The following is a 24,596-nucleotide window of genomic DNA, read 5'->3' on the forward strand; positions in this document are numbered from 1 at the left end:
AGTAAGCAAATAGCTGTAATCTAGACAGGAAAAAATTAATTAGCAGCTGGAGTAATTGTACCCAGGGAAGGGTGTTGTTTCTCCTGGTGAATTAGACACAAGGCTTGGGCCTTTGCAGAAAATTTGCTACAGTAAAGGGTGTTATAGATTTTTGCACATGAGCAGCAGAGTGGAATTTGTTGTCTTTTGGTAGGTGATCAAGTGGTTTCTTCTATTCTTAAACAGTGTCTTTTAATCCACTACGACAAATTGAGTTCACTGTAACTACAAAAAAAGGCTTGAAAGTGATTTTTACAATATCCTTGAAGTTATATTTTAACACCCATTTTTTAAATGGAGCTCACTTCTTTTAATTTCCTGTAAAATCTGTATAAAATAACCTAGGAATTATTTCAGTACTCCACCTTGGAAAATGTAACTTTATAAGAAGAATATTGTAGACATGAAGCATCAGCCTCTCTGTTTAGAAGTGGCTGCTGACATGAACACTGATGTTAAAATTTTCAAACTTTTGCTATCTCCCAATAAGGAGAAAATAAAGCATAAATTTCAGTCTAACAGTATAGGTAACACTACCAGTTAAATTCAACACTAAGCCCCGAAAAAGTTTCAAAACCAGGTCTAGAAATCTTGGATACATTGTCTTTTCCTTTGGCTTTTTTTGCTGTTGTTTTAATTAGTTTATTGCAGGAAATGTCATGTTTCTTTCATGTGTTGACAACTTAATTTAATAAACAGTTCAAATATTTAGCTTTATATTCTTCAAACCCAAATCTTTCTTCCTTCACCCTTTCAGGGTTCTCTGCACTGTAGAGTAAGGATGGAGCATTTTTATAATGTTACCTATCAATTGTCACACAAAGCTAATTTCAAAAATAAGCTCATTTGAGATATTTAACGTTCTTATATGAATTTGTTTTCTCTGTGTGTCACTGTAACTCCTATCCTTCTGAAAGCAAATGGTCTGTTTCTTCATCCTTCCTCAGATGTTACACTTTTTTTACCCACTACTTTCTTCTCTCATCCAAATATTTGGAGTCTCTCTTAGGCAGGCCCAGACATTAGAGGACTGCTAGGAAAACAATGGAAATACAGCTGTTTTCCAGTAAAGCATGCTACTCTTACAATGCCAAGAAGCTCATCCATTTTCCCACATTGGGAATTGTCCTCGAATTTATCTTCCTATTTCAGAGACAGGAAGGAAGTTAACCCTACCTGCCTTCCTCACAGAGACTTTCTGTTATCTTCAGCTCTAGAGAAGAAAATGGTCAATAAAGTGATCTTTTGGCACTTCCCAAAAGGGGGCTCGATCGAAAAAAAAAAGATTATGGACTGTTGCAAGTAGTACAGAACCAGAGGAAAAAGCAAAAATCTATTTTGAAATTTGCATTTTGAAAATTAAATTAATTGCTCATGAAATATTGTCATGATGGAATTGAGCTGGTTTCATAAAAAATACTTTATGAAAAGGACTTAGTAGCCCTTTTCCTGTAATTTGGTATTTTTACTGGTTCTTAAAATATATGAATAACATTTTTGAATGGAAGGTATGCTTAGACCAGTAAATTGTGTCATAGATATAGATTCAAACTTCAATAAATTAGAAACTGGAAATAGTAGTCTTCAGAATACTATCTGAGAACAATTCAGGAAAGTGGTTGCATAGCCCCATCTTAGGATGGAAGAGATGATGCCTCTTCTATCCTGCCTAGTGGCAGAGGATACTGCCTAGGATAGAAGAAGCAGAATCCTCAGGGAGACTTTATTTAAGCTGTGGGTAACCAGAACTGGTATGCATGCAGCCTCTGATGGTGATGACTGTATATTGAATTTCTATATATCTCAAGGACCTTCTAAACAGAAAATTGTATTTGATACTAACATCTCACAGATCTTACTGCCTTATATGCATGTGTGAGAATTTGAGAATACTGTGAACCTGATTTTTTGGACAACCTGTTTCCTTGCCTTTGTCATAATCCGAGTTGTTTGTGTGTTAGTTATTAACAGTGCTTGTTTTAGAAGTGAAACTTCTTGGTAGCTCTTTCACTGACTTCAGATATTTCTTTGAGCTGAGGGATAAAGAATACATATAGCTGTAGGTGCATTAGGAATGCTTTATTTATCCAAAGGGAATTGGTAGAATGTGACCCCCCTTAATATCTTGAAAAGCAAGTGATCAAATTATCTCAGTTGTGTAGCTCTTATGTCTTGCCTACAAGCCCTTCTTTGATTTCTTCTTGACAGCATATTTCTTCATACAGTGAAGGTTTTCCCCCCTTACCTGCTAGTGCTCCCTTCTGTGTGTGTCTCTCCCTCCAGTCTTTCCTTTGCGCTCCATGATGTGCTGTTTTCTTTTAGTTCCCATAAATTATTGAGGTTATTGTAACAGCTACAGACTGGAAAAAAGCATAGACAATGCATGTGATCTTTCATGGCAGTCTTAAAATCCTGTCTTTTAAAGAAATATTCAGAAGACTTATTCTCCAGTATGAAGGACTGCAGGTCTTCCATTTCATGCTGTAATTATTTCTAAATACCTGAAGAAAAAAACTGGAAAGAAAGGAAACCATATAAGGGAAGTAGAACTCTTCCTCGAAGATAATTGAGATCAGGCAGCCAGCATTCCTGTGTTCATTTGCTGCCTTTGAGAATGACCTGCATGTACTTTTTGCAAGTATTCCCCTTTTTTCGCATTTGCAACATCACAAAAAATCTGTATTCAGCATGTGGTTTCGGTGATAATGTTTTCCAAAAAGCAACTGAAATTTGAACAGCAATGGATTGCCTGGTATAACAGCAATGATGGGTTGTTCAATGTAATACTAATGCAACTTCTGCAACACATGTAGTAACAATTTTTTCCTAGTTTAAACAGTTAAATTCTTTTAGATTATGCTTTTTTGCTGTTCAGCAATCTGATTTTTCCAAAGATAACATTTGCATCTCATATCCTATGTAAACTATAATTTCTCTCAATAATGAGGCCTGTGTTGGAGAAAAGTTTCACTCTTAGATAATCAACACAAAGTCATACATATGGTGTCAGAAAATATATGTTGCTAATAGCATGTCTTTAGGTTTTATATGAAAAGTAAATTCTGATGGTTTCTTGCTTTGCTAGAGTTTACAAGTGGAGTGTACATTTACTAGATCTTTGTGTTTGGTGAAGAAAGTGTACACACACGCATACAAGTATTTTAAAACAACTTTGCTTTATCAATGTTGTTGCACCAGCAAATACAGAGACTAACTTCAACTGTGTAAGTAATGTAAATGACCAATTTTTTTATAGAAATGCTTATCAAGAGTAAGATGCTTACTTTTTGTTCTGAAGCAGAATATTGCTTAGGCAAGGGGCTTCATGAAATCTTCCTCATGAAATGTCTTGCCTCATTTATTGAGTAAATACCATATGTATGTAGAAGGTGTGCTACCCATCTTAGTTGTGTTACAAAAACTCTCTTTGAGGCTGATGCTTCTACATGAAGCTAGATTTTCACCTGTCTAGTGCCTTCTCAAAAGTATCTCCTTTGGTGAAATTTTTCTCTCTGCTCTGTCACAAAAACATTCCTTTTGTACAAGAAAAGCCCAGAGAAACTTTAGCAATATTCACACATCTGTTTTTTTCAATACTAGCAATGTGCTGGAGTACTAACAGAAAACTGGTTTAGGAGTTACAGGGACAACATGTAAAGTAGCTTCAGTATGAAGGGCAGTATGTGGAGCAGTTAGGACTGCACTTTTTTGTCAACTTTTCATATGGTAAACTTGTTACAAGGTGATATAAGGTGTATATTACACTGTTGCTAGCCAATTCCTTATTTAAAATATAAGTGAAACTTCCTCGTAGTAGACCTGATGTTTGACTTCTGTATAGGTGGAAATTTTCAGCTATGTAATTTTTTCTCTATTTGCCTCTAGATCTATTTTACAGTTTATTTAGGTTACCATATTCATTGGAGATGTTAGAAAAAATAGAGCACTTGGTTCTGCTAATCCAAATCCTTGAAGCTGTTTAATACCACTATTTATGAGGTACCAGAATGCCTGAGGAATGAGGTTTTTCATCAAACACGTTTTTCAGTTGTTTGCTATAGCTTCAGGTCTGAATAAAAAATGCCTCCTGCAGAACTTTCAGTTTTGAATTGTTTCCCTGCACAAACTTTGATATGATTTTTTTCATTAATAGAATAACTCCAGTAGAGATATGGTCTGAAAATGTTCCTGATTATGGGAGCTGCAGGATTTTAGACAAAGTACTTTGTATTAAGGTAATGCTTGCACAAATTCTGAAAGTTAAAGTGGATCAGAATGTCCTTGTCTGTCACAGTGAAATCTGGGTCCTGCTGAAGCAGTTTCCTCTGTTTAATATCTGAGTTATCTCAGAGCACTTCCAAGAGGCTTCCTATCCAGAGTGCTGCACACAGTGTTTTCAAAGGCTACTCAGCAAGCTGAGCAGCTGCATGACAGAAGTCATTGCAGTACAGCGATGGACAGCTGCTATTTAAAAGTTCCCCTCTGGGAAGCAAGTAACCAGTGGCAAGTGTTTGAGAACACCTGGATTGAATACATAGTTCTTTCTTCCATTGCTGTATTTAATCTGTCTAGTTGTAAGTACTAAGATATTTAGAATTAAGTGTCACATATAACATTATGGGAAGTGGTAGAGCAAGCATTCACATTTTATTGCTGTCCTGCTCTTTCACCAGTTTCTCACCAAACAGAACAAAAGTACTGTGTGTGTAGCCCTGTTGTCTGTATTGGATTCAATCTTGAGTTGTTGTAACTTGAGTCTATAGGTTGAATAAAATGACTTAAATTCTAACAACTTTCTGGGTATTGATTTACACTTCTAGAAAGAAAAGGAACCAACCTCAATAAGTGTGCTGCTTACTGTAACAAGAGAATGTATCCTAGTGCACAAGATGTGTAGTTGTTTCCGTGTGTGTCCACAAATGTATTCTTTCTCTTGGCCAAGTCTGACATAGATATATAGACACATATGAAATTAACGGGGATATATTTTTGCAATTCTGACAGTCTGTACTTCTACTGTTGTACCTTCAAAGAGTACAAACAGAAAGTGTAAATAGACTTCCATTTTGTAGCCACATTCTGTGCTTGTTTCTCAGCTCTTCCTTTACTTACCTCCGCCTCCATGTGGCAATTCATTGCATGTGCATCACTGCAGGGGAGATAGTACTGCAATAAAAGGATATTTATTTGCAAAATTATCTCTTGGAAACTGAAATTAGCATAAATGTTGATGTTGCAAGTTAACCATGCAGAAACTCAAAATCAAAGACTTAGGGTTTTCAAATCTGCAATTTTCTTTTCTGAGGCATGATAGTCTGTCTGACTATCTGACTTGACTCAATATTTGGTTTCTTTGATTTTTTTTTTTTTTTTTTGTTTCCAAAGAATATTCACATTAATATATTAATGATGAAGTTGCCCTGGCCACAACAGAGTTCACCATACAAGTCTAAAAAAAATACTTGGTGTTCAGTCCCAACTTCTTTTTCAGTATGGTTTAAGCTGGCAAAAATCCCAACTAGGATGAAGAGATATAAATTATGGCAAAGCAGAAAAAAACCATGGAAATGTAACAAAAGAGGTTGCTTTAGATATCACAAATGTAGGAAGAGTTGAAACCCTCTATTTATCAATTATTGGAAGACTGCCTTCAGCAGTGTGTCCTCCTCTTCAGACTAGCTTAGGTGGCTATTCACCAGACTAGCTTGGCTGACAGTGTAGCAACTGTATTTGGCTCTCCATGGTATCTGTAGGGTGACAGATAGGAGGACAGAACCATTGTTTCCCATTTCTTTAAGCTCATGAACTGTTTGTGTTCTTTTGGCTGGAGAATGTAAAGAAAGAGAGTATTTTGCACTAGAAAATTAATTCCCTTCATGGAAACTAATGGCAGTGCTTTTATAGCCTGGAAGTGTTACATTCCCCAAAAACTATACACTCAGTCAAGTTTCTGCTATGACTGTATTCCTGCCTATTTCCATGATAATAAAAATAAGAGGTGTTTCAACACCATCTTACACTTGAGCAACCACAAGGGTGTTCCTTTTTCCTAGCTGCTGTGGTAGCGATTGTTGTTTATTGTATGAGCTGCAGTGCCTTGGAAGCCCAATTTAAAGTCGTGGCCTGTTGTTCCAGACACCCTACGGACTAATAGTAGGAATAAAACACCCAGGTCCTTACCACCTTTGACAGCTTGCAGCCTGGTTTTAAGACTGAATGCAAGGAGTAGATAAAACAGACAAATAGGTTTGGAAAAGCAAGAGTATAAAGCAGGCCCATAAATTAAAAGCAGAGGTCTCACTTCACTGTCTTTGTTACAATTTTATTTACTTGCTAAATGCCATTTGGACTTTCTTGCTTTCTCAAATTTATGCTTAGAGTATGAATGTGATGCACACCTGTTTAAAAGTTTTTATCTACTACCATGCATATGGTGCTGTTGCATTGTGTGACACTTTTAGAAGATTTTCTGTTCTTTGATATGAGTGATGCCAAAGTTTAATGTTTGGTTTTTTATTAGTATGCAATTGAATGAATATTCTTTTATTAAATAGAGAAATTATGTAGGCATGTGAGTATTAGTTTTATATTAATTAAAGAGGCTGGCTTACCTTCTTTCTGTCATGAATGGGCATTTCAGATACCTAAATTCATATTTCATATAATAGAATTATAATGTTGGTTATAAGTAATTGTGATTGTGAATAAGTAAAGGAAGGGAAAACTAAAACCTAATTTTTAGTTTTAATCTACTTTTATAATTGTGAAGAAATATTTTGCTTGCATTTAACAGTGTTGGAAAACTAAAACCTAATTTTTAGTTTTAATCTACTTTTATAATTGTGAAGAAATATTTTGCTTGCATTTAACAGTGTTCATCATGTCATCTATTGTTCATACCTCTAGTATGATCTAACTTTGCAAAAATGCAAGTTCTTGAAATTAAGGGATGATATTCATAATGTAAATGAGGCTATGTTATGCCTGGAGAAAAAATAAAGGACCTTGAGCTGTACTCTTTTTTACACTTAAAATCGGTTCTGACTATTTTGTAGATCTTTGCAGCAGCATAGTGTGATGGTGGTTGGCTGTTGAAAAGGTAAGTTCAGTTAGGGACTCTGATCAAGTTCTGTTAGTAAACTCTACTAGTTACTAGTTAGTAAACTCTCTTGGGGAGTTTGGGGGACAAACATAGCAATTTTCTGCATTTAATGAGCTCTTGAGAATGTAAGTGATGTATTCTATTCAGGTTATTTTGAGAGATATTTTATTGTATACCCTAATATATTCGCTTCAGTTGGGTTATTCAGTACTCAAAAATTAGTCCTAATTTTAATTATTCCCCAGTCTGCTAGTTACCTATCCCAAAACTGTCCCATGGTAGGGTTTATGGCCCAAGAGGAATAGAATATTTTAGATTGGTGCTTGAAGTGTTTGTATCAGTCATATTTCATGAGAAACTGTGAGCTGAACATTCCTTGTTTTAACAGTTCCTCCTCTTCCAACAAAATAATAAAAAAAGAATGGAACTTTTGTTTTGGTTGACAAATTTACAGAATCAGAATCACTGGGTCATTTAGGCAGGAAAAGACCTCTGAGATCATCAAATCCAACCTATGACCTAACACCACCATACTGACTAGACCACGGCACTGAGTGCCACATAATCTTTTCTGAAACATCTCTAGGGGCAGTCACTCCACAATCTCCCTGGGCAGCACATTCCAACCTTGCATCACACTTTCTGTGAAGAAATTTTTCCGGATGTCCAACCTAAACCTCCCCTAGTGCAGCTTAAGACTCCTTTTGTCCTGTCACTGGTTTCCTGGGAGAAGAGACTCACCCCAGCCTGGCTATGGCCTCCTTTCACGGAGTTGTAGAGAGTGATAAGGTCACCTCTGAGCCTCCTTTTCTGCAGGCTAAACAACCCCAGCTCCCTCAGCCACTTCGCATAAGACTTGTGCACCAGGTCCCTCATCAGATTTCTTGTCCTTCTCTGGACATGTATTTTGCATTTAATTATGTGCCTTGTGTTATCTGTACAATGTGTTCACTCTCTACAACAAACCTGAATGAAAACTTTGGACGCAAAGAGTGATGTCCAGGATCAAATGCTCTTGCTTGGATACACCTCTGCTGCTGCTTGGATAACAATGCAGTAAGTAAAAGTAAAGAAAATTATTTTGTGGATGAAGGTTTTTTGCTCTCTAACACCTGGATGTTTTAATTTTCGTTTAGCACAAACCCACTTTATGCTTCTGTCTTTCACTTAACTAGTGAAAAGTCAGATGTATCTCATCTCCAACTGTCAAGTGTGAGGGCACTCTAAAGTGTTGCTCCCTCTAAGATTTAAGTGCAATTGTATCCTACCAGTTCTTCAGCCCATTACACATTGCTGGGAGTAGATAATTCCTACTTTGTTTAGGCCTGACCTTAGGATGTATTTCTTCCAAACACAGTGATGAGTTTGGCATATCCTTTTCCTAAGCTTTTTGCAAACAAATGAACTTTTGCTCACTCCCTTTATTCTAGGAAATAAATAATAAAGAGCTTAAAGATGTCCTTTATGAGTTTGCTAGTAGTTTTTCTAGGAACAGGTTTTTAGATTGTGAGATTTGGGGATTGGAGTTTCTTCAGTGAGAGTATGCAGCACATTTTTCTGGTTATGCTGGTACTTTCTTGATTTTTCAGTAGGAATCAGATTTATTGTTCACGCTATCCTTTCAGTGGTCTTCAGTGTGATATAACATTAAGTGTCAGATCTTGAACAAGAATGGTATCTAAGATAAAGGAAAGAAATAGTGTAATCAGTCAACTATCTGGTTTGAGAAAAAGGGCTTGGGAGATGTGAGTTGGGAAGGGGGTTCTTTACAAGGATGGGGAGTGACAGACACCAATTCCTTGGCTTTAGAACATGTTAATTCTACTGATGAGCTCTACATTTGCCTAGGTCTTTACTACTTTGACTCAAAGGTCTTCAGGTCCATGCAAAATCCTATTTTGGGATCTGGAACTCTGAATGTAAAGCTAATTTTTTAATCAAAACCCTACAGGTTTTCCCTTAAAAATATGACTTAATTGAATTAATCAATATTTATAGAGGGAGTATGGAAAAAACTAAGATGGGAAATTCTTAAGATGAAAACAATTTGAATCAACATTTTAGAAGAAATGTTTACAATGCCTAAAATTAAAAATAACCTGAGGGGAGGAATAAGAGGATTTATATCTAAAAATGCCCCAAGGGAACCTCTCTTGTGAAATTACCCACACAATAAATATTTTTCTGATCAGCTTTGGATAGAGAAAACTCATTACTCTATTACATATAAGCAAGAATCAGTCATAGCAATTTATCTATTGCATTACCCATCTTTCCTTCTGCACCATGAAAAAATGTTAGAATTACATTGTTTTCTAGAAGTGCAAAATACAGGAAAAAAAGACTATCTAATACCCAGTTAGAGACTTTTACAATAATTGTTTCTGCTTCTAATTCTATAGTCGTCTATAAGCAAGGATTTTGATAATCTTCATTTCTGGATTTTAGGACTTGTTCTGTTTCCCTGTACCTAATATTAACCTCTATCTGTTGGAAACTAGCAAAAGTCTTGTCATTAATACAGAGAGTCTGGATGAATTGGGAAGTGTAAGTTAATTGTGAACATAATTGCACTTCTGGTGGATAATTGCAATTGTAAGTCAAGCAAGAGAGCTTCTAACACTTGGGTCAGGTTTTTAATTCTGCGATCTAAATTATTAATGAGGATATTTTCATACACTTTCTGCATAAAAATTGACTTCATAACAGAGAGGTCATCTGGCCTTGTCTTCCAGCCTTTATAGTTCTCAGTGATAATCAGAGACTGTTTTCCCATAAATGTATGGTGTTTTTATGCATCCTGACATACACACCAGACGTAGGTGGTGAATTACTTACAAGCTTTATGAAGCAAAAATTAATTCTGTAGGTTCTAGTTGAAAGAGTGATTTAATACCTTGGGAATTTCGAGAGCCATATCGAGTCTATTATGGAAAGCCCAACGCAGGCTATTGCTCACAGTGTGGTGCAGTCAGATGAAGTGGTATGGTGCGTATGGAAAACAAGCTATCAGTACAAGAATGTATAATACTGTGGTATAAATCAGTAGTGTTTCCACATCTGGAAGCTGCATTGAACATATTTTATCTTGAGACTGATACAGTGTTAAAATAAGAGAACTTGAGACAAGTAGTGAGGTTGATTAGGACTATAAAGATTTTTATAAGAGGAGAGTGAAAAGTTGAGATTATTTATGAAGAAGATAGATTGAAAGCTTCTATAACCTGTCTTCTAAAGCAAGATTTAAGAGCCCATCCAGTATCATCAAATATAATAAATTCAAAACAAATAAACAAGAATTTTTTCTTCTGAAACACACACACAAGAAGACAGAATTCAAGGTCACAAAGATGGAAGTTTAAGACAATTCAGAAAGAAATTTGGCACCCTTTTCAATTAGAATTTTAAACAATAAACATATAAGGTTCTAGAAAAGATAAATCACTTAAAAAAAAAGAAGTACCTGAGTCAAATAGTCAAATATATACTTCCACTATAATGGTTTATTGTGTTTTCTTGGGACATGTCTTGGCTCATTGGCATTATGAATATTGAGTAAGAGTCAGGATATTGGACAAAATGGACAATTATTTCTATTCATGGTGACAGTCTCCCTTCCTTTGGCAATCTGAATTAAGTTGTTATAATTTTCCTCTGCCCTGCTTGTCAAGAAAAAACAATGAATTGCAGCGCTGATCTCCTTTTCTGTCCCCAGATGTCATAGTTTCCTTTCAGAGATTCAAAGGGTCAAATATTTTGAAGCCTCTTTGACTCACTTCTCATGCTAATGATCTATTAGCAGGTCTGTTACTACAGAAAATATCTAATTCTGTGATGCTTTTCTGGCACTTTGCTACTTTAATAAATGGGAGAGGGTACACATTACAATTTCAGGGATGCTGAGCTGGCAGCAGTTACTGGATGTTTTATTCTAAAAACACTCATACCTTGAATTTTTTTCTGTCTCTGAGTGTCTCAATTTTTGTATTGTGACAACTATTGGAAGTCTTTCCAAGATAACATAAAGAAACTTAATACATTCCTAAGAAGTTTTCTTAAAAAAATTCTTTGCAATAGCATCTCTTGCTCCTACTCCAATTTGCAGAACAAAAAATTCCAAGCCTAAATGTAGCCCTTCTTGATCAGGGAACTTGAATGCTAAATCAGAATCTGAATTCTGAAGCTACTTTTTCTCTCCACAGAGATTCAAAACCTTAAATCCCATTTGTGTTAGCTGTCAAATTAGCAAGTTATGGCTGTGACTAGAACGTCTTAAAGAGAGTATTTCTGTTCTATGGAATTATCCGGGGGAAAAAGAAATAACTAATAGCTAAAAGAAATAATTTGGTTGCAGAGTTAAAGGAATAAATGCTGGAATTTCTCCCCTTGCCCTCCCCCCAGAATAACACCCAAATTAATTAAAGTCTGTTAAAATCAGAGAATATTACTCTTAAAAATGCAGGTCAATCAGGTCAAGAGCAGGTTACTTAGTGCCATGACTGGGCTGGTCTTGAAGATTGTTTTCTTCACAGTGACATTTATTTTTCTGATTTATGGTATCAGAATTTCCCGGGTACCAGCTGGTGTCTGTTGCAGTTTGTCCTTTCCCTGAGCAGAGATTTTGCTCCCTGATGCCACTAGAATTCTTAGGTGCTGCCAGAGAGCTGCTCCTGCTGCCAGGATGTTTTCCTTGTCACCAGTACCTGACATAAAGTTGACTCCAAGCAGGATGGATCCCCTCCATGTGCAGGTGTGCACACACATCTATGTTACAAGGTTCTGTTAGCCAGTGTTTTGCTCATCTTTGCCCCCAGGGGACACCCTGACTAACCAGCTGCTCCTCAGCTGGATCAAATATCCCTCTTCCCAGCCTGCAGGGCAGTGCCTGTCAGTCCAGCCAGTGGTCCTTATTGTCCTTCACATCCCATTTGACTGCGGGAGACCACTTCACAGGCTTTGTTAAATAAAAATAAACAGCACACACTGCTCATCCTTCATTCACCAAACCAGTCCTGTACTCATGCTGAGCTCTCAGGTGACACAGTTCAAATGTATCATGTTTTTTCCTGGTAATTTCTTGTTTTTCATATCCCGGGTGTTATTTTCTGAAGAATTTTCCCAGGAACTGAGGGTGATTAATCAGTATTTACCTGGAGTAATGAGTGCAAAATTTGAGCTGTATTGTTCAGTGACCATGGTCAGAAGTTTGGCTTGTTACCCGATTATTTTTTCTCCCTGTTTGCCTCTCTTCTTGGCTAAAAATACTTTATTAGAACAACATAAAGGGTCTGGGATTAAAATTCTGTTCACTCAGAAAAGAGGCTTTTCTAAGAGAAAGACAATTAATTTGAGGTTACTTGAGAACTTCTATACACTTACCTGTTTAAACATGGAAAGTGGAAATGCTGGTTAGAGCGTTCTCAATACACAGAGGGAAGGTAATAAGAGGCAAATCACAAGTGTTCATAAAATATATCATGACTTTGAGCACTATAATAAACAGGCTATTCAGTCTTGCTACGGTACAAATGCCTGTGGTAGTAAATCTGCCAGACACTGCTATACTGTGAGGAAGGAAAGAGGATGAAAGACATTCAATTGGGCAAGGCCACAAGAAAGAGAGTTTGATAAGATCCTGCACATACATAGAAGGCATTAGGGGCTGAAATAGAGGCAAAGTGATTTGTGTGATTCACAAGTGTCTGACAGAGAAAGATAAAATAAAATTAAGAGAGAGTCTATTGGGAAACTGCTCAGTTTGTGAGATGTTAATAAGGTGTGGACACACTCCCATGTGAATCTGAAGGACAGCCCATGAGCTCTGAAAACTGAATTGACTAACAAATACAAAAATTTGATCAGTCCCATGTGAGCAGGGAAATGAAGGGAATGCTTTTATGAGAATACTTGTACCTAGCACCTGTAATGCTCTGAAGAAGATCCATTGAAATTTCTGTAGAAAAGTTGCCACAGATTCCAGTCAAGGTAGATCAAGACATTAGTGCTAGTAGAGGCCATGTTTCTCAGAGTAATTTGTCTGGGAAAAAGGTGGTAATGCACAAGGAATGGTTGAACCAGCACAGGACCATAGGAAATATCTAGGGAAAATATTCAGTAAGGCATGAGCTGTGCATGCAAAGCTATAAAGATATATTAACTAATTATCTGTTTTGCCTCATAGGAAGAGTTAATTACTAGTTGGTTTTACTTGGAAGTGACGTGGTGTGGGGCTATACTGTTCCAATCAGGAGAACATGCTAGGCTTATGTAGTTTGATTTTATTAGAGCTAAAATACAGTTATGTTCTATGTTTGACCATGTAGCACGTGAAAGTTCAATTTTGGTTTCCTTGTTTGTCAAGGGGTTGTTTTCTTTGTCTTACTTAGATGTTTCACTTGCGGGAGCCTTGAGTGTGCGTGGAGCCCACCTTGTCCTCACACAGATTTTTGCCCTTCTGATGAAGAGGTTTCACCACACAAGGCGAGACTGGAGAGGAAGCTTGTCCAATGTGCTGCTGCCCGTCCTCTTTGTGGCACTGGCAATGGCCTTGTTCAGCGTGAAGCCGCTGGCTATCGATTATCCTTCTCTGAAGCTGACACCAAGACTTTATGTCAATGCAGAATCCTTCTTTAGGTAAAAGGCTCATTCATCATCATAAATATGTAGGGTTCTGGGACTTTTACCCTTGAGTTCTCCTATTTTAAAGACTTATTTGTACTCTAGAAAGAGTGATAGGTTACTTTTTACAATAGTTGTGTGGGGGTTTTTTAGATGTTTAGTTTAGATGTTTAGTACACTTTTATAGATTATTATAAGAGTAAGATAAAATTAGAAAAACTGTGTGAAGGATTTTCTGGAGGAAGGGGCAAAGACTGGAGAAAATTGAACTCAAATTAATACTAGCCATGACCATTTATATGTAAATGAACAAGTGCATTTGAACAAGCCTTTGCATGCTTAATTTTAAAAAATTGGTTAGGTCTGACGTTATTTTCTCAAAATAATTCTTGAGTTTAAAAATGCCACACGGTATTTACAAAGCCTGCTGCTCTTCTTACTCAAAGTAATTTCTAAATGTTCAGCTTTGAAACCAACTCAATTATTTATTAATTTATTTGAAATGTGCAGTATCTACGAATTAATCTGTACAGAGTGCTAATCACACGTCCAGGTTACCTTCTCTACTGTGCAAATATACAGATGAACAAAACAAGATGCTGTTTGAAACTATAAATATAATATAAATTTATTTTATAGGCATAAAAACACTTTAGAAATGCCAGCCACTAGGAATACATGATTATGAGGAAAAGAATGCCTATGGGTAGATGCTGAGACTTTTTTAGTCATAGTTGTAATTAATTCTTGTTACATGTTCACATAGAGTTTTCTGAAATGAGATTATTTTGGTATGTTTCCTATGCATGGATTTTATAGTCCTTTAATTTCTTGGAAAATACATAGAACCTTGATATTAAAGTTTAATAGAGCTAGACACATTGACATGTATGTATTTTTTTTTTTTTCTTTCCCTTTCACTCATTATACCCCTATGGCCTTCCTTGAGCAGCACTGAAGATGATAACCTAGGAAAACTTCCTCAGGTTCTACTGGGTTATTTCTCTGATTGGGACCACACATGCACACATTCACATCACATTAGGTAATCGTAACTAATTTTAACTATTTCCTTAATTTAAATATTGAACTTTTAAATTATTTTTTTTCTTTCTGTGTAATGGATTATCTTAGGCTTTTTTTTGGCTGCATGGAATTAGTGACAAATTGGTTCTGATAAAGCAGCTGGCATCCAGGTGAAGAGCAAAGTAGACTTTACTGTTAAAGGTCGGATCCATACATATTTAAAGTCAGTGGCACTATTCTGATTAATTTCAGGATGATTTTGATCAAGCCTGGTGTCCAGATGAAGGGTGAACAAACATTAAGGAAAATATTTATTAGGAAGCATTCTAGATTTCTAAATTCAGGAATGGGGTAGTGACCATGCTTTACTAATTGCTGCAAATACAAGACATGAAGTCATTTGATCCTACATATATATTTTTAATAAATCAACTTTGATAAAAATTACTAAAATTTGTATCACTCTAGACACAGCAGCTGCTGTGATCAAATATTAAGAAGGTGTTCAGCATGCCAGGTCTGCTCATTACTCTCTGGATTTCTTCTTTTAAGTGACATATTGCTTTCATTTGCTAGTTATAATTTTATTATGTTTATTCCCATTAGAAAAAATAATTCCTGCTGGCAGACAGAATCTCTGTCACCTCAGGATTCATGCAAATGTGTGTCTGAACAGGAGGTATGTAATTTTTGATCTACTTATATATGTAAAAAAGTGTGTGTGTGTGTATATTAGCTCTAATTCATTGGCTGATGTTTTTGAAGGGCTGGTGGAAGTGATGAGGAAATAAACCCTCACAAGTCCAACTTTGTTATGACTGGAGATTTTTTCTGTTTCACCTAATGAAATTGTACACCATTTTCTTGTTTATATATGTCAATATATGTGTGCACTAGAAATGGCTATAGATTGATCTGAAATAAGAGGATTAGAGACAGCTGAACTACTTTTAGCAGATGCAAATTACTTCAAATATGTTATAGGATTCTGATTAAGCGCAACCACCATGTAAAACAAGGGTAAAACATAACATTTCCTTAGCATCTGGAAGACTACCTACTTTCAAAGGGAAGGGTGGTGAACCTAGCTGCTAGAACCCACCAGGGAATTTACACATGAATGAGGTCTAATTGTTAGAATTTGCTTCTGGTTTGGATTTTGGATTTCAAATTTCAACAGGCTTCAAGAAATGAAGGTTTTTGAAAGACATAATGAATTTCCGACCCTTTTAACTAATGATTTTTCCTGCTGACTTGCTCTGAGTAATAAACAAAAAAATATGAAACTGTGTCTCAGGTGACAAATGTATTTCCCCAAAAAGACATATTCTGCAAAAAAAGTTTATTTTGTTTATGAAGATATAATTATTTAGAGCAAGAGTTACATATGAAACATAGCAATACAGTTTCGGGGAAAATAGAAGGAGGAAACTAGTTTTTTACTTTTCTGGACAAGGAATAAGTTTGCCTCTAATAATAATGAGGCTTATACTTAAAATACAAAAATAAAATACAAATGGGAACTTTCAAAGGGAGAGGTCTATTAACCATGAACACTGAAAGTAGTCACTTGGCAGTGGAGGCAGAACTTCTATGTGTGAGCAATGTAAGAGCAATCTTTGAGAATGAATTTTTCTTTTCTGTAGGGTTGAGACGTCAAATAAGCATTAAAAATTTTCAGTTGATTGGCATAAAATACTTTGTGAAGCTTCTGAGATAATTGAATCTAATATCTGTCACATTTTGTTTGGTAGTGAGAATGTCCCACTGAATCATTAGAAGACATCTTCCTTTATTGTTCTCCGCAGCTCATCAATGAAATTTTTAGAAGCTTATAACATTAATTAGAATTTTGCTTTCATCTCGTATTTATCTGGGGTCTATTTTGTGTTTCTTCACAGGAAAAGCAAATAAAAAGCAGTCTTGCCTTTTTCATTGCTGTAAACATTCCTAAACTTATATACAAGTTTTGATGTTTTGAAAACAAACAGCCTGACAGGGCTGCAAGAGAAATCAAAGGGATTTCTAATATGTAGGTGGCACAATCATTTGAGTTGCCTTATAAACATAAAACTATTCATAATTTGTTGAAAATCTGTTAAAGCTAAGAAAGGCAATTCCAGTTAAAAAGAAATGCTGTAAGATCTACATAAAAATCCAAAAATAAGGCTAAATTTAGTGCCACTCTTTAAAATGTGCTTTACATGTTTTATGTATACTTTTTTCAGATGTGCCCAAGTTTCAACACCTCTGCTCCCTATGTGAAGAATAAGAAAGGACATATTTTGTATAATCTTTCAGGGTTCCCTGTAGAAGAGTATTTAGTGAGGTCTTCCAACAAAACAAGGTAACCTTAAAATGTCTAGCCTTTGTTTATCCTTTGTGTATAAGCCCCACAGTCCTTCCTGATCCAAAGCATAGACCTTTGTCACGAGAATATAAAGGGTTGTTGTTTTTATCTGTTGGTTGTTATCAAGGTGTAGAGTTAGGCTGCAATTCAAGGTAATATGAAAGACCCTCAATGGTCTCAGAACTTCCTCCAGCAGCTGCATGATGATTATCTCTAGGCATGATCATTACTGCAAAACTCTGAGGTTTTTTCCACACAGTGAATTATTTCAGCATCTCAGAGAAGCGTATCTAAACCAGGCTAACAATATAATATCCATTCCTCAGAGAACTCAATCAAATACAGGTGGATACGCTGCAATTAATATTTTCTTTGAAGTAAAAAGGACTGGTACGCCCCTGGCAATACTTCATATTCTGTGATATCAGAAACAGAGGTTATCTGCTCTATTTTGAAGTTTACTTGCATGCCTTTACAACTCAATCACTGCTGATAATGTAAGTGGAAATATTAGACCATGTATGGATTTATTGAGGAGTAGGAAGTTTTAGCCACTTATGTATTAAAAGAAGGTGCATCTGATCTGTTATAAATAGAGGAAAGCATCTTTGGATGAAAGAGTTGAGCTAATATATGAATGATTTAGGAATAAATAAAGCTGCTTAAGTTGTTTCTGGAAGTCAGTAATACCTCACTGCTAACCTTTCCTGTTGCTCAAAGATTTCAGCTATCAGAAAACAAAAATTCTTATCTAAGGGAATACCTGTGCTGGAAAAAAGTGGATAGCATTCACTGGTTAAAAACTACATTGTCCTCCTCCTTTTTAACAAGGAAGGAGTTTGTGAGGGATGAAGTTTTTGCTTTCAGATGAAAAATAAAGCATTAGTGTAGCTATCTCAACTTTACCCTAGCAAGAAAACTGCAGAGCTTAAGGCAGATAACTTTTTGTTATTTTAATTTCTACTACCAGATATGGTGGTTGGTCTTTTGGAGGGATGAAAACATTTGAACTTCAAGATAAAAAATCGAATAGCACCAAGTCTCAGCCTCTGGCTAAGGTAAGAGTTGCATTTATGTGTGTACATCTGTATGTATGTATTGATTAATTTTTCAGGATTCAGACATCACAGCACTTAGCAAATAATAAATCATTACATGAAATCCTTTCACTTGAATAATTGAGAAAAAATACTCTGTCTCTTATAGTCTCTCTGCTCATAATCCTTGAAGTATTCTCTTGTGTTTGAGAAACACTCCTAAATGAGTCAAATTATATAATTTTTTCTTTTATTTTTTCCAGTGAACTCAGTTTAGAATCTAAGTGTAAAGCTTCCTTGTAGATAGTCAGGGAAATAATATTTTTTTGTTGTTGTTTTCTACAAAAAGCCAGTGTCAGGATTGGCCAAAGTGCATTGTACATCACAGTAATGGGTTGCTATTGTTGCTTTTTCATGCCTACAAGGGATACTTTGCTTCATTTCTCTCACCACCCTGCCCCTATGAGTAAAGACCTCTTCTAGGACCAGTTCCTTCTGCATAACAAATATACTATTCTTTTCTCAAGAGAACCTTTCTAAAACATTCCAAGAGAAAGAAAATCCCCTGTGTTGGTAAGTGCTTGTCAGCCACCAGGTCTCATCCCAAGTTTTCACAATATGGAGATACCATCCCTCTCCACTGCACACCGAACGGCATTAAGGAAAAGCCCTTTATTTCAGCTGTGCTTAGAACAATACTTCTTCTTTGATTATTTGGGATCCATTCAAGTGTAGACGTATTACAAGTAGAGGAGCAGCAATCTTAGAGAAGTATTGATGCATATCAGTGAGAGGCCTCTGGTTTTGTATTTGAAGCAAACAAGACTTGTTAAGAGGAAGCTGTGAATTTTCCAGATTCCAGATTAGGATATGAAAGAAAGATACTTCTGCCTTTAGTTTTTCAAAATGTAGATACAGATTTTATTTGCTCTTATAAAAACAAGAAAAGAAAGTACAGCATAAATAAGCTCCATCCCAAAATGCATTTAAGAAAAAGTGTTAGAAAAAAACACATATGTTCTTCAGTCCAATGAAATTTCATGCTGTTTTGCAAGACCACTTCCTGTTTCTAATGCCTTTTCCATATAATTTGTTGGAAATCTCCCTATTTTATATAAATATCTGAGCATATATAGATTTTTATTTTGGTCCTTTGTAATCTCTCTTCTAGTCCCATATATTTTATAGATTTGAACTCCAGTTCCATCATTCTTTCATGAGAAACCTGAAAGTTTTTAGAAAGATTTTTTTTTTTCTGACTTCCATTTTTTCCTGTGTTATCTTTAATCATTTTAGACTCTTGTTTTGACATGCTTGCAGTACAGTTTTTGTCAGGTCCCTTTTTTTTAGTGTATTTGGTATAGAGTTCCACCTGCCATCAGGACAGGGATAAATTATAGTTATACTCTTAGTAAGTAAGCTTCATATTTCAGACAAAAGCAAATAGTGGAGGAAATTTATAAAGGGCATGGTGTTATCTAAAGCATCTGCTGGAAATGTCTTTCAAGTGATGCAATGTCAAGTTGTTGCATTAACCTTTCAGTAACTAATGACCAGATTTTTACTTTGACCTTTCAGGTTTGTTCATGAGACAGTGAATGTACTGTTTACATAGCCTGGTATGAAAGAAAATGAGAAATTTGCATTTGAAGAGAATTACTGTATGATTCACTTCATTTTAGAAAATTTCTGAATCTTTATACATTCTTCCACAGTACTTGAAAAGCTGACAATTTTTCTTGTTTAAATTAAAAATATTTCTTTAGTAACTCTTTTACTGTACCTAATCATATATTGTGCTGTATATATTGCATACATGGTATATGCATGCACATAAAGAATGTGTATATGTGCACACAGGAGAGAGAATATATCTATGACAAATACAACTGTATGTATGTATGATTAAAAACAGTGATTATTGGCATTCATTGATAATTGGTGCTATGTAGCAAAAGAACAAATTTTCAACTTGTTTGTATTTTCATGGCCGTATATTCTTTGGCTTCCTTTGGTAATATAGCCAATTTTTTTTTTCCTTAATAGCTTCATAGTTGCTGGTTTTTTATAGCATAATGAAATATAGGAAGAACATGTGATAATAATTTTCAATACTACCAAAAGGTAAATTGTACTGTTCATGTGTTGTTTAGAGGAGTACATTTTTCCAATCCCAAAGGTTTGGACTTGAGGCTTTACAGTACAGTAATTGTACAAGTGTCCAGAGGAAAAAATTGCATCTTTATAGTTTAATATCAATCATGAATCTGGTCCAGAAATGCCTGGGGACTTCTCTGCTCCTTCTCATCCTTTTTTCTTGGTAAACCATATGTTATCTGAAATGCCAGTCTAGATTTATTCTGGAATATTAATGGCAAGTGAAAGATTATGTAATAATGTAAAACATGTCTCCATATAACTTCAATCTGATGTGGTGAGAGGTTGTGTTTTTTCTTGAGAAAGAATTTTCCTAACTATGGATGGAATATAAAGTAAAGTAAAATAAAATAAAATAAAATAAAATAAAATAAAATAAAATAAAATAAATTATATTGATGTTTATAGTTTTCTGTTCCTCAGATCTTTTATGCCCTCTGTAAAAAATTACCTGTGTGGCACAAAAGAAATATGAAAGATGTTTCACTGAGAGCTAATATGCTTAATTTTTTATATTTTATGTAACAGTTTTGAATAAGAAACAAATCTTTAGAAAAAAGACCTTAAGTGTACCTTCTGATGAAGTGAACAACCTTAAATTTATCTTTTTCCAGTTTATAATAAATTAAATATCCGTCTTCAGTTTCGTTATTTCCTCATGGTTTGATTCAGTTAGATAATGCAGCTAGGAGGATAATTCTACTTAACATGTTGGGTATTGAAATATATTGTTCCACACAATGGTCTATTGTGCTATTCATTTGAATACTGATTACATTACTGTATTTCAGAGGTGTTCTCTGAACATTTGTGACCTTTCCCCTTCCTGAATTAAATGGGGATGTGTTGTCAGAATTTTGCTTTGTTGTTTTTTAAATTGTCTTTTTTTTCCCCCATGACACAACAGACACAATTGCAGTGGAGTTTCATTATATATGTATATAAAACTTTCAACTCTATGAAAACCTTTCAAAAACTGATAGAATTAGAGATGGGTGCATGGGGCTGCGAAAAAGACACATTACTCTTGATCACTTGTTTCTGTCTTTTTTTGATGGTTGCTATTTTTATGGGAGCTCCTGCATTGCAAAGGTTTTCTCTTTTCCTTGGGAATCTTAGCTTCTCTTTCTCTTTTAAAACTACATTTTGTTAAAGACTGCTCTTGTTGATTAATGAATGGGAGACCTAATTTGTGTAATTATTTGTGGGAACTGAACTGGAGAAGGAAGTAATTTCATTACTTTGCAAAGAGGTGAAAATGTTAGGGTTTGTTCTTTTTTTCTTTTCTTTAAGTGTGGAGACATAAGAGTTTGAGACATTTGGGTACCATTACCATTACCATTACCATTACCATTACCATTACCATTACCATGGAAGATATCCAGGGGATCAGGACTAGACAATGCGGATTTATGAAAGGAAGGTCCTGCTTTACCAACCTGACCTTCTATGACAAAGTGACATGCTTATCAGATGAGGGAAACGCTGTGGATGTTGTCTGTCCAGACTTCAGCAAAGCATTTGCCTCTGTCTCCTACAGCATGCTCCTTGAAAAACTGGCTTCTTGTGACTTGGATGGCTGACTCTTTGATGGGTAAAAAACTGACTGCATAGCTGGGCAAGAGAGTTGTGGTGCTAAATCCACTTTGTAGCTGGTCACTAGCAGCATACCCCAGGGCTCAGTTTTGGGGCAGGTCCTACTTAACATCCTTGTTGGTGATCTGGATGTGGAGATTGAGTGCACCCACAGTAAATATGCAGATGACACTAAGCTGTATGGGGGTGTTGATCTGCTTGAAGATAGGAAGACTTTTAAGAGAGACTTGGACAGACTCAGTCATTGGGCTGAGGACCACTGCACAAGGTTCTTTAAGGTGAAATTCTGTGCCCAACACTTGTGTCCCAGCAACCCCATACAGAGCTATAGGCTGGTGGAGAAGTGGCTTGAGAGCTTCTTGGCAGAAAAGGGACCTGGGGGTACTGGTTGACCACCAGCAAAATATGAGCCAATGGGTGCCCAGGTAATTACATCTTGGCCTGTATCAATAACAGAGTAGCCAGCAGGACCAGGGCAGTGATCTTCCCCTTTTATTCAGCATTGGTGTGGCTGTACCTCAAGTACTGTGTTCAGTTCTGGGCACCTCACTTGAAAATAATATTGGGGTGCTGAAGCATTTCCAGAGAAGGGCAACAAGGCTTGTGAAGGGTCTAGAGAACATGTCCTTTGAGAAATGGCTGAGGGAGCTGGGTTTGTTTACTCTCAAGAACAAGAAGCTCAGGGGGACCTCATTCGTCTCTACAACTCCCTGAAAGAAGGCTGTAGTGAGGCAGTGTCTGGTCTCTTCTGCTTTGCCTGCAGAGAGGACAGGAGGAAATTGTCTTGACCTGAAACAGGCAAGATTCAGATTAGATATTAAAATTGACTCTTACCGAGGTCAGGAATTAGAATAGTTTTCCTAGGAAATTGGTGGAGTCACCCCTTGAGGTATTTAAGAAGTGTTTGGATCTGATGTTGGGTAATGTGGTTTAGTGTTCTAGAAGTTAGAGTGATAGTGTTTTTTAGTGGTTGAATGTGATGATGCCGAAGTCCTCTTTCAACCTTGATGACTGATCATGCTGTTGAGATTTCAAGCATCTGTGAATATCGCATAAAGAAGAGTAGAAAACGCATATGTCAGATCAAGCATAATGTCAGATCAAAGCTGCTAATTTTAAAGAAATGACAGAAAAGGACAGTTTATGGGGAAGAAGATTCAAGGGTGAGAGGCTGAGAAGAAATGATAGTGGACCTCAGAGTGGTTCTTGGAATCATGATCCGGGATAGATGGGATGAAATAAAATGGAGAGTCAGAGTACTGTAAATCTCACCTCACAAATATGTAGAGATCCAAACAAGTAGGTGGTCAGGAGAATTAATTATAAGAAAATTATTATTAAGAAAGGGCAACAGAACTGAACATTAGGCAGCCTGCGCTGGGAAATATAGAGGAGAATGTGTCAGAAAAAAGTCAGTCAAAATCTGGAATTAGGGTCCAAGTAAGGTTTGTAGTTGGATAGTATAAGAAAAAAGAAAAAAAAAAGGCAGAATTATCTGCAAGTAAATGAGAGCAGCATCAAAGAAGTGATAAGAGAATATTTAGGGTAATTTCTAGCATGTAACTGCATAGATGGTAATTCTACAAATAATCTAAGAAAACTGAAACCTTAGAAGAGGAGTGTTAAGAGAATAGAGCTGTATATTTGATCCTGTTCACTTTGCATTACGATTCAGAATCCAGAGACAGTGAGAATTGCCCTACCTAGGATGTACATAATGCAGAATACGCACAGCTGATATCAAAGAGGGAAAGGTTAGGAGTTTTCAACTGTTTAAAAAAAATGGGGAGAAGAAAGGGTGCTGTGATGTGAGAAATGGATAGTAATCAGAGGTTTTTAATGCCACTGAAATTGAAAATAAACATACATAATAATTTCACCTAGTTTTCAATATGGATAATATAGATTCAAAGGCACTATAATTAACAGTAATGGATGATAGAATAAATTTCTAACTGCAGAGGAAACTCAAACCTCAATATATTTGGTTTTGTGATATATCAAGCTCTCAGCAACTGTTCTTGCAAGTGGAAGTGTAGATTAAAAGTCTTTTATCAAGTCAGGGTGAATCTGTGTGATCTGAGGATAAATTATATGTTACAACAGAATTGTTTCCCTATGTTCCTCAGAGAGACTGGCTTGCCTTGTCTGCCTTAAAGTTTGTCTGCATCAATTTCCTCCAAGTTTAACAAGACACTGATGCTTGTTGAAGGTGGAGACAGCTTTGTCTTTGGAGCAGCTTCATATCATGTAAATGGTGCCTCGTTGATTCTTTCTTTTCCCCTCTTTCTAGAATATTCTGTTCCTAGATATTTTATGCTGTGTGTCATATGCAGGTATTATTTAGAGAAGTCTCTTTGGAATTTCAAGAATTCTTCCAATTTTAGCTTTATTTTTACTCAACTTTCTGTATTTTTGATCGAACTGGCAGGTGTTATTTTCACATTGTTTTCCTTCTATTTGTTCAACCACATGTGTAAAGGTAGGGGGACAATGTTCCATTAAATCACAGAACCTCAATCTAGTAATAAACATATGTGTGCCGCTCCAACAATAGAGTACTGCTGCATACTGTTGAAGGACCTATGTAAATCAACAAATTCTGTTCTGCCTGGTTGACTTTCTTCTATAAATAATTAAATGTCATAATAGAGGAATTAGATATCCTTCA

General features: G+C 35.9%; 1 protein-coding gene across 1 annotated transcript in view; it reads left to right on the forward strand.

The window, feature by feature from the left end:
- Positions 1 to 24,596, forward strand: part of ABCA13 (ATP binding cassette subfamily A member 13) — a 169,151-nt gene that overhangs the window by 85,678 nt on the left and 58,877 nt on the right. Inside the window, 5 exon segments of the mRNA XM_062499970.1 lie at positions 13,528 to 13,774; positions 14,712 to 14,810; positions 15,392 to 15,464; positions 17,014 to 17,132; positions 18,106 to 18,193. Of these exon segments, the coding sequence (XP_062355954.1) occupies positions 13,528 to 13,774; positions 14,712 to 14,810; positions 15,392 to 15,464; positions 17,014 to 17,132; positions 18,106 to 18,193 (626 nt within the window).

Source organism: Cinclus cinclus, chromosome 1 (assembly GCF_963662255.1).
Source record: "Cinclus cinclus chromosome 1, bCinCin1.1, whole genome shotgun sequence".
Lineage (NCBI taxonomy): Eukaryota > Metazoa > Chordata > Aves > Passeriformes > Cinclidae > Cinclus > Cinclus cinclus.